Genomic DNA, 14,922 nt, shown 5'->3' with positions numbered 1-14,922 from the left:
AAATAGAACTGTCTCAAATGAATGGAAGGGGGCAGAGCGATGCACATTTCTTGCCTTCCTTTTTTGGGAAAACACATCCTGCTTGGGCTGTACATGTATTTTTACGTAGACAAGCCCTGGGTGGTAGAGCCCACCTGAGCATCCGAGAGCCCTGCTGAAACTGAGCTGAGGAACAGGAAAGTTCCCATGTTAGGAAAAGAGAACAGAAAGAACTCAAAATGTTCAGCGATGATGGGGATTACCAGCTCTCCTCTCTTTGGATTTTGGACTCTTATTTGAGGCTTCCCTGGGAGCCTGATTCAGCTCAGTCTGAGGGGACACCCCCTGCCTCCACCCACAACACACACATGTTTTAAGAGATGGGGTCTAGGGCAGGATGTGGTGGCTCACGCCTGTAATCCCAGCACTTTGGGAGGCCGAGGCAGGAGGATTGATTCAGCACAGGAGTTTGAGACCAACTTGGGCAACATGGTGAAACCCCATCACTACAAAAAACACAAAAATAAGCTGGGTGTGGTGGTGCATGCCTGTAGTCCCAGCGACTTGGGTGGCTGAGGCAGGAGGATTGCTTGAGCCCAGGGAGGTCAAGGCTGCAGTGAGCCAAGATTGTGCCACTGCACTCCAGCCTGGATGACAAAACAAGACCCTGCCTCAAAAAAAAAAAGATATTTGGTCTTGTTAACCTTGAACTCCCGGGCTCAAATCCATCCTCCCACCTGTCTCCCAAGTATCTGGTAATACAGGTGTGTGTCAGCTATATTTCCACCCAGATGAGTGGGTCCTCTCCGAACAGGGCTAATGTACCAGAAGATGTATCAGGAGAAAGGGTTCACTCAGGGGAAATGGAACTTTAAAGAAGCTCTGACAGTACCCATCATAGCACATCCCTGTATCAACTCTCCTCTTCCACAGCTTGCCACTGAGAGAAGTCTGGAGATTGAAAAATAAAATTCTTCTCACATTCCTGTTTGGATCAACCAACTCCCTCACTCCAAGCCCCTCTGTCTCAGAGAAAACAGTCCAGCAAGTTTTGTCTTCAGCAAATGCCTTTAGTATCCCATACTCTGCCCAGATAAGGAGAATACATAAAAATACTTACTCTTCTTGAAGAATGAATTCACTGTTTTCCGGAGAAAACTGCCCCGTCACAGGATGCCTGAATGCTGTGGTCTGCTGGTTATGGCTAAAGAGAAAGAGAGATGATGGATGAGAATTCATGTGAATGAAAGGAGTACAGACATGACAGGTCAGTCAGCAATGTCTGGCGACCCTGGTCATCGAAGGTTTCTCACAGGGGGAGAAATGTGGGCCTTTCCCCTGAGACACACTTAGTCTGTCAGAAACACGCCACACTAAGAAAAGCCCAAGAATTTCCAGCTCAGGTGCCAGAGCCCACCTACGAGACAGGGAGACTTCTAAGGAAGTCTTGGCTCCAAGAGAATACTGCATCTTGGAGAGACATTCCATGAAGTACTTACTCCAGCAAACTGAGACGATGAGCAAAAAGTCACTTTAAGACAGTACGAGCTAAAACAAGAATGAAGGAAAGCAGATGACACTTCCGACAGCTTCCAAATCCATGAACCTAGTGAAAGAATTCTAAGAATTAACCACCCACCCAGAAAAATCTATCTTCTGAAAATTCTTCTCCCTACAACAAAATGTCTTCACTTCAATGATGGGATATAATCATTGGGCATGTCTCTGCAACACAACCTGCACAATTTCAGCACGGTGGAGTTTCTATCACCCTTTTGATGTTAGGAAGGATCAGCTTCCATACCAGGCTGACAGACACAAACAAAGCGTGTAGGTGTTTTGTGCATCAACAAAGGCTGCTTGGTTCTTTGAAAGGGCGGAGGAGCTGGCTCTAGAGACTGTTGGTTTGCTCCACAAATAAACTAAACTAAACCTCCTCTTTTTAAAACAAAATATGATTTATTTAAATTTCTTTTAAGATCATAGTCATTGCAGACTTTTTTTTTTTTTTTTTTTTTAAAGACAGAGTCTCACTCTGTTACCCAGGCTGGAGTGATGCAATCTCGGCTCACAGCAACTTCCCCTTCCTGGGTTCAAGCAATTCTCCTGCTTCAGCCTCCCAAGTAGCTGGAATTACAGGTGTGCACCACCACGCCAGGCTTATTTTTGTATTTTTAGTAGAGACGGGCTTTCCCCAATGTTGGCCAGGCTGGTCTCAAAACCTTGACCTCAAGTGATCCACCCACCTCAGCCTCCCAAAGTGCTGAGATTACAGGTGTGAGCCACTGTGCCTGGCCTGTAGACATTTTTTAAAATGTAAAAAGTAAAAAGTCACCCATGACCTCTCTATGTGGAGATATACCTGGGTATTTTCACCTTCCAAGTTTTTAATTTTCTTCTACTTAAAAGAATCACTTCAGGCTACTGAGAGTGATTTTACTGTATACAAAATTCTATGTCCTGCTTTTTCACTTCCTATTAACATAGAAAAAGTCCTATGTCATTAAGACTTCTTTATTCGAAATAGCTGAATAATAGTCTTATCATACGAATGTAAACAAAAATTTTTTTGACAGGGTCCTGCTCTGTTGCCCAGGAAGAGTACAGTGGGGGGTGATCGTGGCTTACTGCAGGCTCAAACTCCTGGGCTCAAGCAATCCTCCCACCTCAGCCTCCCAAGTGGCTGGGACTACCGGTACGTGCCACCACGCCCAGCTAAGTTTTGGGTTTTTTTGCAGAGATGAGATCTCACTATGTTGCATAGGCTCGTCTCAACCCTCAGCCCACCAGGCTTGCTTCCCAAAGCGTTAGGATTATGTCTGGCCAAATGTAATTTTTTTTACATACAACCACTCAAAAAGTTGCCTACTGGGCACCCACGTGCTGGGCACTCCTTTAGGTACTGGAGATAAAAGGTGAACAAAAAGTCCTTATCCCATGGTATTTACATTCTAGAAAGATTTAAACTCTTCTAATGCTAGATATTTTAGGTGCCTCCCCCCACTATTATAATCTATATCTCTTTCAATGTAATTTGAATTTTGCAATTCAAATTTTTCCTTGGGTTAAAGTCTCAAAGGTAAAATTACTGAATCAAAGGGCATGGTCATTTTTTAAGGTTCCTAGTATAGACAGTTAAAATGCTTTCATAATCAATAGATCATCTCAGTTTGGTATTGTTAAAATATTAGCCCCATCTCCAAACTGAGGACTAAATCTCCCTAGAGATTACTGTCTAAATCAGTATAGCACAAAGGTTATCAAAGAAAAACTCTCTAGGCCTACAAAGTTTTTTTTACACCATCCTAATGCCTGGTCAGAATCTCCAATGTCCAGGTGTCTGGGATAACCTGGGCACTGAGGGTTAGAGCAACCTGAAAACCCTAACAAGCCAAATGTGAAGCCAGCCATGAGGCCAGATTGTTCCTTAGTCCTGCAACTATGCACCGCCTCACCATACTGTCACCCTTCCCAACCATAGCCAGCCTCTGAATTCCCTCCTCCTGGTCCCAGGCAAGCCCGCGGAATTCTATGACCTCATTTGGCAAACAGCAGACTAGTCTTCCCAAAAAAGCAGAGTTAAGGCTGAGCATCTAAGATAAGGACAAGAAGCAGAAACAGGCCTTCTTAACACCTGTTTTAAAAATCCTTGCACCACATTCAATGGTTAGGCTTTATTTATACCCAGCTTTTTCTTTTTTCTTTTGAGATGGAGTGTCGCTCTGTCGCCCAGGCTGGAGTGCAATGGCATGATCTTGGCTCACTGCAACCTCTGCCTCCCGGGTTCAAGTGATTCTCCTGCCTTAGCCTCCCAAGTAGCTGGGATTACAGAAACCTGCCACCACATTTGGCTAATTTCTGTATTTTTAGTAGAGGCAGCGGTTCACCATGTTGGCCAGGCTGGTCTCGAACTCCTGACCTCAGGTGATCAGTCCACCTCAGTCTCCCAAAGTGCTGGGATTACAGGTGTGAGCCACCACTCCTGGCCCATCTTTTTCCAGAGACTTATCTCCACTTGCCAGAGAATCTGAAAATGCAAACTCTAAATCTAAACCTGCCCATTTCCACCTGGAGGGGAAAAAAAAAGCCCTGCTCGTAACAGAAATAACCATAAAACATTAACACAGCTATCTGTGATTATCTCTAACGAGGTTTGCAGTTTACAAAGCATTTTCTTACTCATCTGGGCTATTACCACCATCAGTCCCACCATCAATGAGGAAATAGGGCTCAGAGAGGTAAATGTGGTTGGGGGTTGCCTGGTACAAGATAACTTTGTTGATAAATTATAAGACTGGGACATGGGGCAGGTGCAGTGGGTCACACCTGTAATCCTAGCACTTCCTGGGGCTGGGGCAGGTGAATCGCTTAAGCCTAGAAGTTTGAGATCAGCCTGGGCAACATGGTGAAACTTTGTCTCTACAAAAAGTACAAAAATTAACCAGGCATGGTGTCACACACCTGTAGCCCCAGCTATTTGGGAGGCTGAGTTAAGAGGATCACTCGAGCCAGGAGGTCGAGGCTGCAGTGAGCTGTGATTGTGCCACTGCACTCCAGCCTAGGTGACAGAGTGAGGCTCTGTCTCAAAAACAAACAAAAAAGTGATAAGACTGGGAAATGACTCCAGGTCTTCTATTTCTAAATTCTGTGTTCTCTGTATGATAACCTGCTTTCCCTTTCCCTTAGGAGTCTCAGGGGGGCAGCTTCCTGGCCATGATCAGAAAGCCCTAAAGACACAAGGCATCAGAAAAACAGCACCAGCTGCCACTATTCCCTCTCATTCTTTATCTCCCTCTTTCCCCTTTTGTCCAGGGCCAAAGTTCTGAGTGACAGCACTTGTGTGGCACTCAGTAGTCCCCAAACAGCCTTCGGTTCTACCATAAGATCAGCTGGTGGATCTCTGGCAGATGAGGGTAAAAAGCAAATCTTCTACAGGCGTGGGGCAGATCCAGCAGCCAGTGACCACCACTTCATATACACTGTACAATTTTTTTTTTTTTTTTTTTTTTTTTTGAGACACAGTCTCGCTCCATTGCCCAGGCTGGAGTTCTGTGGCGCGATCTCCACTCACTGCAAGCTCCGCCTCCCAGGTTCACGCCATTCTCCTGCCTCAGGCTCCCGAGTAGCTGGGACTACAGGCGTCCGCCACCATGCCCTGCTAATTTTTTGTATTTTTAGTAGAGACGTGGTTTCACCATGTTAGCCAGGATGGTCTCCATCTCCTGACCTCGTGATCCGCCCCCCTCAGCCTCCCAAAGTGCTGGGATTACAGGTGTGAGCCACCACATCTGGCCTACACTGCACAATCTTAATAGCAACTCCTGGGCTCCCCACCCCAAACTGTACCAGCTTAAATAAACTCAGGGTTCTAAGTAAATGAATCTTGAGCTGCAGAGTTTAGGCACTAAGATGAATTTTACATTCTAACATTAGAAGAAAGGTAATTTTTAAAAAGCCAACACAAAATAGCTGTCATTTGATCAGACCTAGAGACAGTTCTTCAAAATACTTTCCCTAATATGGATGCTGCCCTCTTTGCCAAAAGAGTTTTCAGTCACAGTGTCAACACCACCACCACCATCTCCTGCAATTTACAAGGAGTTTTTTGTTTTTTTTTTTTTTTTTGAGATGGAGTCTCGCTCTGTTGCCCAGGCTGGAGTGCAGTGGCCAGATCTCAGCTCACTGCAAGCTCCGCCTCCCGAGTTTACGCCATTACAAGGAGTTTTAACTAAGGAGCTTTAACTAAGGAGCTTTAACTGTGCTTACATTCATCATCTTATTTGCCCCTCCAAACTACCCATTGAAGTAAGCAGGGTAGATATTTTCATCCCCATGTTAAACATAAGGAAATTGAGGTTCCAGGTTATGGGATGTTACTAGAATACTATTTTTTTTTTTCAAAAAGACTCATACATTGAGAAAAGAGATGAACCAGTGTAATGGCTTCTGAATACTGAAGTCTTAAAATTTCTTTTTTTTTTTTTTGTTTGCGACAGGGTCTCACTTTGTCACCCAGGCTGGAGTGCAGTGGAATGATCTCAGCTCACTGCAGCTTTGACCTCCTGGGTTCAAGCGACATTCCTGCCTCAGTCCCCCAAGTAGCTGGGACTTAACCGGCGCATACCACCATGCCCAGCTAATTTTTTTTATTTTTAGTAGAGATGGGGTTTCACCATGTTGCCCAGACTGGTCTCCATCTCTTGAGCTCAAGCAATCTGCCCACTTTGGCCTCCCAAAGTGTTAGGATTACAGGCGTGAGCCACCGTGCCCGGCCAAAATTTCATCATTTTTTATCAAACACATTCAGCTTGCTAATGGCAGAGCTTCTGGTTCAGCACTCTAAGCAAAGGGATGTGAGTGAGGTTCCTGGGCGATTCCATTCAATATTCACAAATACGTAAAAGGGCAGGTTAGGTATCACCACACCAGGCCCCAAATGAAGAAAGTAAGGCCCCCAAAGAATGGTGATTTACCTACGACCACAGTGTGTGTGTTGTCTGCACACCACCATCCTTTTGATCTCTTTCCACTACTCCAGGCTCACCCTTGCCAAAAAAAGGCTGCCTATTAAACGCTGGCTCCTCAAACTCATTTGGAGATTGCAAAGTCCTCTGGCTTTACTCGCTGTCCCCGGCTTCCCCACCACAAAAGCCCTCAGTCAGCTCCATTTCCTGATTCTAACACCCATGAAGAGACTCATGTCCTATCACTGTGTCTCAAGAAGTATTTAGCAGGCACAGACACATCCCCTGAAATACCTGTTCTTAGACCTGAATTGCTACCTTGCTCTATGGTAGTTCAGAGATGGCCCGGCTGAGAGCCAAGTGGCTGGTTTCAGGGGAGAACAAAAACTCTCTCTGTTCCACACAAGGGCTTCTGTTTCTCTTCAGGCTACCGAGAAAGTAATTTGGCATATGAGGTAAACACAAGCTAGCCTCCATTTTCAAATCCCGCTCTTACTCCCAGAAGCAGCCCCTTGAAGTTGAATGGCAGCCAGTCGCACTTAGGAAAGGACCAGGGAACATGGATAGAAGATGGCAGGGAAGGATGATTCCCATGAAAGCAGGCTATGGGTAACCATCCATGTAAATAAGCACGTCTTCACAAGCCCTGGGCCAGGAAGGACTTGGGTTAGGTCCTAAAGAAGTCTGACAGCAAATACAAAAGACTTGATAAGAGAATAAAGTGTGGACCATGGAGAACTGATTTAAGGTCAATGTAAGACAGAGTCAACCTAAAATGACAGAGAAGGCTAGTCAAAATGTAAATACATCCTACGGTTGCTTGCAGCATTTTTCCAAGATTAATTTTCTATTCATATGGATTTTGATTGTAATATAAGCAGTGACTCTTGTTGGTTAAACACCAAGGTTCCAATTAGCACAGCAATTTTTTTGGCATGGCAAGAAGTTCTGGCATTATGTGACTGATGCTTAACAGAACAGTGGGGGTCGGAGCACCCTGATAAATCTGGTTTTCTGACAGCAGTGGTATTGGTATGCTGAGAGTGTGACAAATCTGCTCCGTCAGCACTAGCTCTTATCTGGACCATGCTATAAAGAGAAGAAACTGCTTAAAACGTAAGAAAAGTATCTGGCCTAAAAGCCTGAGGAGGGACTCTGTTAAAGATCTTCTCATTGGTATGCTCAGCAGTATCTGCCCCTCTGGACCTTCTGGTTCCTCAACGTGGCTCCCAGAACACTGTAAAAGGTTACCCTGCACGCCTGAAGCCACATTCAGCACTGCCCCCAGGCTTGTAAAGCCACTTACTATCTTTGTTCTAAATACCAGTGTCTGGAGAAAACCAAGGATTCTGGATAACCTAATAATGCTCCTAGTTAGGTCTCAAAACTGGAAATTGAAACTCTGAGAATACAAGAAATTGCCTCTTCTTCATCTTCAGCTCGGATATGGGCCCCACAAAAAAGAGGTAGCAATCAAGATTTGAAACAGCATCTTCACGTTTCCTCAATTGTTTTTTAAGCTCCTTGTGGCTAATTTTACTTAACACTTTCACAAAATTGCTCATTTAATGTAAACCATCATCATTAATGTGGTGTTTCTAAGGGGACTGAAAATCTACTGAAATGGTCTTTCAAGCGTGCACTATTTTGACAATATCAAGATTTACAACAGCTCACTGCACACGGGCATTCCTGTGACAGGCCCTTCTTCCAGAATCAGGCCTTGATGAGCCAATGTAAGGTCCCCATCCTCTCTTTAAGTAGAAGCTATCAACATAACACTAATCAGCCTCCTTCAACATCTGCCCTAAGCAACAAGTCAGCCCAGAGCCCTAGGGTCAGAAGATCTGGGTTCAAACCAGATAAGCCACCTCACCTCTCTGAGGATCAATTCTTCCATTTGCAAATAGGGGATAAAAATGTCCCTCCGAAAGTTTGTTATGATGATAAAATGAAGGAACATACATGAAAGAGCCTTGTGAAATGTCTGGCATACAGAAGGTCCTCAATTAATGTTTGTTGAATCCAACTGTACCTTGACTATAGCAATGTCTAATAGGCACCGACATTTTAACAGGGCAAGAATAGAATAAGCCTCCCTTCCCCCCAAACTCAATACTCCTCCAGCCTTCCCTATTTCCATGAACATCACTACGACCTTAGAGTCATCCTTTATTCCTTTCTTTACCTTAACCTTCATGTACAATATGTGAAGCACGCAGAACCAAGTCCTATTGCCTCTATCTACAAAATATACTTTGAATTAATCCACACTCCACTCCATCTGTACAGCTAGCACCCTACTCATCTCTTAACTAAATACTGCAACAGCCTCCTACCGGCTCTTTCTGCTTCTTCCTTGGCCTCTGTAGCACCCATTCTCCTCATTGGACGCTTCATGGATCTTTTAAAATATAAGCTAGACCAAGTCACACTCCTCCATTAAACTCTATAATAGCTCTACTTTACACACAGAGTAAAAAATAAGCTCCTTACCTTAGCTTACAAAACGCTAAGATGCCTTGACTCCTGTCTGGTTCCATCTTCATCTAGTACCATTATTCCCCTTGTCCATGCTGGCCCAGCCACACTGGCCTTTTTGTTCCTTGAACACCAGGCTCTTTCCTACTTAACAGTCTTAGTACTAGCTGACCTTGCAGCCTGGGTGCTCTTTCCTCCGGATATTTAAGACAGAGTCTCACTCTTTCACCCAGGCTGGAGTGCAGTAGCGCAATCTCAGCTCACTGCAACTTCTGCCTACCAGGTTCAAGGTGATTCTCCCGCCTCCACCTCCCAAACAGCTGGGATTACAGGCGTGCACCACCACACCCAGCTAATTTTGCCTCTAAATGAACTAGCTAGCCCTACAGAAATCTGGACTCAAGTAACAGAGACAAGAACCTAACGGTCACCCTGAGAAGGCAGTTGGCTTCTATTCTTACTGCCAGTGCAAGGGTGAGACACCAACATGCCAAGAACACTTCATCCTTGGCTCTCCTGAACTGTGTTACAATATAATTTGGAGAAATCAGCCCTCCCCTACAACTTCCTCAACTCCCCTGTAAAGGAGGGTTAATACACTCCACTGAGAGAATCAAAGAACGGAATGCAAATACCTGATAGGAAATTACTGAGTGATTAAAAACACACAGGAAGATAATATAAACATCATCTGTATCTCCCTTGTATGAACTGGGAGAGTGTTTTGGCATGAAACCTACAATTTGGTGACTGATTCTATCCTCACTAGTATTGCTCTCTATTTATTTTATGTGTGTTTGTTCTCCTCCCTGTCCCCTCCCTTCAAGTGAGATCCAAGGGTTGGGAGGAGTCATTCCTTACTCCTCACGTATCTCCTACAGCAAAGAAACAAGAATATTCATAGAGTAGGCACTTGAACTCCTTTACTTCAAAACAGCCTGAGCACAGACATATCACCTTCAGGGTGATATGTGAAGGGTGATATGTGCAGAACCAATGTGATTTCTTATTTCAGCAGCAAAATGCATCACAGAGCCCTCAAAGATAGGGGGAGGCAGAAGGCCACAGGTCCTGAAAAAGACTTCACCAGACCTGGAGAGCATAGAGCAGGGCAAATCTAGGCCTCCCCCATTCCCGTACCATCCACATCTGGCACACACTCCATACCAACGTGGGCAGCGACATGGAAACCCCATCCAACTCTAGACCCCCCCCCCGAGGGGCAGTTAGTAACTGTGCTCGGTGTCCAAAGGTGCCAAAGGGAAACAGCCTGGCAGAGGCAGAGCTGGGCATGAGGGAGTCACAAAATTAACTGAGCAAACTTAAAGCCCTCACAATTTGCAAAGAGGGAAGTCCGTCTTTTCCAAGCTCTCGATTTAACAGTCTTCTGGCATGATTTGCAAACCTCTACATTTCATTAGGTTCTATTAAGTTCTCCAGATCCACTCAACGGCCAATTCATTCTGCAAAGTACTCTTCTGACTGAGTCACCCACACTGCGAGCCTGCCTGTCCCCTGAGTTCCCACATGCAGCCCCACGACTTGGGGTTGCTACTTGGTGAATACAAAGTTTTAATTTTGATTTCATGGGATCCCAGTAACCATGAGAACATTAAAGTCAAGCTCCTGATAGAAGGAGGAGATCAAACTCAGGGAGCCCGTTCCTAATTTTTTTTTTAAGGAAGTTGGCAGAGGAGCAATGTGGTAGGAGCTGAGTACCAGCTTTGTCACTACAGCCCAAGCAACTACTCAACTTCCCTAGGCCTCGGTTTCCTCATCTGTAAAAGTGGGGGTGCAGGTAGGTTCTCCATCTAGAAAGGCCACACAGGCCTGCCTGAAGCCCAGGCAGATCAGAGTCACATAAACTGGAATTCAAATCCCAGCTCTGCCACACACTGGTACTGCATGACCTTGAGCAAGTTAGTGGCTTTTCTGAGTTTATCTGTAAAGGAAAGATTAATTCCGACCCTGCATTGTTATTAAGAATACTGATAACGTCCCAGCCCACAGTAGACACTTCAACCTTCAGTGCCTGCTATATTTATCTTATGCTAGCTCTAAAACTGCACTCCAATAGAGTTGTTTTGCCTTTTTCCACATTCCATACTCCAGCATGTTCAGCCTGCTCTAGGACAGAGGCTCAAGAACACACTTTATTTTCTTCCCTTTGAGTTAAGGCACAGCACCCAGCCTCCTGTTAAAATTTCTATTTAAAGAACTCACCTGGCAGGCAAAGTGGTTTAAGATCAAGAGGCGCCTTCCACCAGCCACACTTCCATCCCCGACAGAGTTCAGAAACTGCGGCCCGAGAAAAACCGCATTCTATAGAAGTTTTCAAACATGTCCTGGGAAACATTTTTAATCTTAGAACACCCAGTTTTATGCTTCCGTTTAGTACACTTAAATGAGTCAGGTTCCCCAACTGTAAAATGAGAAAGCTGGAGCAGGAGATGTTGCCAGGATCTTCCCTCCAGCTGTAGCATTTTAAGATGCTGAGGTTCATCTCAAACTACAGTCATCCACAGAGCTACAGACTGAAATGTAACAACACTATACACAACTGCAAACACAAAGAGACAGGCAGAACAGTTGTCCTCCCCAACCTCACTTGCCAACAAAATAACATCAGGGAGGTGTAGTTAATGATACTTAGGTCTTATTTATGCCCAATTACATTGGATGCTAGTTGTTTTTAATTAACTGTTGGTGCTCCCAACCATTGAAAACTCCCGTTCCCTCAGTCATGACTTGACTTTCATGAATCAGAATATACCACAGCAAACTGAATCCCTATAAAACCAGTACAGGACTAACCTGCTTTCTTGTTCTTACTGGAAAAGGCAGGGGACACACTCACCCTCCCTTTGGGCTCCATGTTCAGATAGTGTCTTCCCCAGCTGCACTGCCTTCTGAAATCTTAGGTTTAGGTCAGACAGGGAGGGAAACTCCCAGCCTACCTGCTCTCTCTCAATTTTGGTTCTTGAGCAGCTGCCTCCCAAGGTGTTACAAATCCAGCAGCCACTTGCTCCTGCTCATTCATTCTCCTTCCTCTCCACCCCTCAAGCAAAATCTGGCAACCAGGCAGGAACATAGTTCCAGCTCTGAGTCACTGCCCCACTGTGGCCAAGGGGAGCAGTGGATAAAGGTAAACAACCAGGCAAGCACTTCATGTCTCTAGAATCCAATTCTTCTGTTCTTTGAGACCGTGGGGTTGCCTGCCCCTCTAGAACCAGGACATAAAGAAACACCCCTACCTACAGCTCTGGAGTCAGAACAAATTGCTCATTCAGGTTTGCCCTACCATACCGAGCTGAAATCAGCCCCAAATCAGAGACTATCTTTGGTGAAGAAACAATGGCTCCTTATCAATATTTCATACCAGTCAGGGCAGGGAAGAGTTTGAGTGGTTACAAGTCAGCAAACCCACTCCCCCTGGTAACAATGATTCTTTCATCACTGCTTGGGATGCCTAAGGTTCTCTCAGCACCGATTTAACCATGTGGCACTCATTCCCAGAACAGGCCTGAAAAGGAGAAGGGAAGAGGGGTTAAAAAGAGACACTAGGCACCAAAGTCACAGATCAACACTGTGGCTCTTTCCATTGCAACCTACGTAGGTCTACAAGTCACAATGCAGGTGACACTTGAATATGAGCTCCATGGGGCAGAGACTAGTGTTTTCACGGCTATGTTCCGGGGCTTAGCATAGTGCCTGGCACATAGTAGGTATTCCACAAGTATTTGTTGAATGAAAAAAAATACAAGGGATTTTGTCCTGAGTCTACTTAGGATGACTATATTACTAAAACTCGTATCCATCTTTTGCCTTTTAGAAACCTCCATATCCTTCATAACTCTTAATACTACCTGTAGTGAATGTTCTATAAATCTTTAAATGTGGAGATGATTTACTGTGAAACCGAAGAAGCTCAAGCTTCAGGGCCCCTCACTTTCACAAGCCTCCTTCAGGCCTCAGGAAGAGCCCTACCAATGTGTTTACATGCTTTCTGCAATTTTATTTATTTTTAAAGAAGGCTCCCCAAATTATCATATTAAACACCAAGCCCTACAAAATATCAATCTGCCATAGCAGAATGAATGAACGACTCACAAGCCATCCTGAAATATTATCATAACAAGGGCATTTGCTTGGACAGAACTATTTTGGTCACAGAAGAGGTATACCCTAGCCTACAGACACAGCCTAATCAATCACAACTCAATCACTATAAAGACCGGATTAGGTTTAAGAGCACAAATCCCACGCATTCAACACTTATTAAAGCCCAACTATTTGCTTAGCCCTCTGAGTGCTTTGGAGAAAAATAATGATTAGATCATAATCACCTCCACAGAATAGTAGCTTATAATCCAATAGAATAGACTGATATGGTCATAAGTACATATAAATATATATATACACACACAGAGCTCAGAGCAGGTGTTGTCATAGAAAAGCAAAGCAGACCTATTTGCTATGTATCAACCTAAAAGGCATAATACCCTAGAAGGTAAATCATATTATCTTCATTTCACAAATGAGGAAACTGAGGCCCAAAGGAGTCAAGAGCCATTCTAAGATCATATAACAAGCCAAGTGGCAAGGTCAAAATTCAAGTCCAGATCTGCCTAACTGCAAAGTGTGGGCTTGTTTCTAGTGGCTACATGTCAGTCAATGTCTAGTTGCTCTATAGAACCTCCAAAATGTCTTGGGAGACACACTGGCTTTAGAGGTAGAGAAACCACATCGGGCACCAGCAGAGGTTGGCAAGCTTCCAAGAGTCACACTCTTGAGAGTGGAGGAACAGGAAATGCCAGAAGTTTATTCATCAGTTATATAGAAATTATCCTTGTTCACCAGGAAATACCCTAGCAGGAATTAGTGACAGCTATCTTGGGAACCAGCAGGGGCCACATGAGAGGCTGCCGCCCTGTGGCTTCGTCTCCAAATTCCCTCATCCTTGTTGCCTGTTTAAGCATGCTGGAGCACTGCTCTTGTTCCATTATCTCCTGCCCAAACACCCTTCATGGCTCCTCAGTGTTAAAGCCTCTTTATCTCTCACTGCTTCCCGATACTCTTGGCTTCTGTCAACTTTAACTGCCCACCAGTCCCCAAGTCACCCTTTCTTTTCTACTTCTGGGCTTTGGCTCCATCTGTCCTTTCCCCTAAGGATTTCTGCCCAATCTTCAAGGCCCCTTCTCTTCCAAGTAGCCCTTCCTAATCATGCCAGACCACTCTAATTTCCTTCCTTCCTCAACATTCTTAGCACTGAAGGCTTACACTCTTCAGTATTCATATATAGCGAGTCTCCTCAATTGTAACATATAGGAATTATACTTTCCAACAGCTCTTTTAATTTTACTTTTCAAAAATTATTTAAGTACTGCATGCTACCGAAGGGTATAAACTAAAAAGCGGTTCCTTTTCCTGCCTCCAATTCAGTGTCAATCCCAGGGGCAACTACCTTGATCCGTTTCTTGTATATCCTTTTCGGGTTTTGCACTTATGACATTTTTATGAACTCAAAATTTTATATATATATATATCGTTTTAGAAAAAATTACATAAATAGAATAAAATTGTACATATCATTCTATAACTTGTTTTTTACTTTACATACATATCTTGGACTCCTCCATATCCATATGCAAAGATGAACATAAACAGCCCCCTCCACACACAGGTTTCCCTAGGACTCCCACACCACACCAGTCCTTTGAGAGATGATCCACAGGCCCATCCCATATGCCAACCTATCCCAATATGCATCAGAGACTTCAAATTCATGACCTGAAAACCAATTTGTCCCCCAAACTAGTTTTATTTGAGCTACTCAGATTGTAAAAAATCAGTCAAAGTTTAAAAATAGAAAAATTTCATATAGAAATTCAGCTTAGGCCGGGCACAGTGGCTCATGCCTATAATCCCAGCACTTTGGGAGGCCAGGGCAGGCAGATCACCTGAGGTCAGGAGTTTGAGACCAGCCTGGCCAACACGG

General features: G+C 44.4%; 1 protein-coding gene across 50 annotated transcripts in view; it reads right to left on the bottom strand.

Moving 5' to 3' along the window:
• The window catches only part of PLEKHA7 (pleckstrin homology domain containing A7), a 246,417-nt gene that overhangs the window by 105,709 nt on the left and 125,786 nt on the right, over positions 1-14,922 (bottom strand). For 46 of the 50 annotated variants that reach the window (XM_077963192.1, XM_077963195.1, XM_077963201.1 and 43 more), the window contains one exon: positions 1,100-1,183. In XM_077963192.1, the coding sequence (XP_077819318.1) occupies positions 1,100-1,183 (84 nt within the window). Of the gene's footprint in view, positions 1-1,099; positions 1,184-8,939; positions 9,008-11,738; positions 11,996-14,922 lie in introns of those variants that run through there. The other 4 variants (XM_077963209.1, XM_077963212.1, XM_077963208.1 and 1 more) reach the window with 3 other exon arrangements.

This window comes from Macaca mulatta, chromosome 14 (assembly GCF_049350105.2).
Source record: "Macaca mulatta isolate MMU2019108-1 chromosome 14, T2T-MMU8v2.0, whole genome shotgun sequence".
Classification (NCBI taxonomy): domain Eukaryota; kingdom Metazoa; phylum Chordata; class Mammalia; order Primates; family Cercopithecidae; genus Macaca; species Macaca mulatta.
The sequence above is the reverse complement of the archived record's forward strand: the minus strand, read 5'-3'. Positions and strand labels throughout refer to the sequence as shown.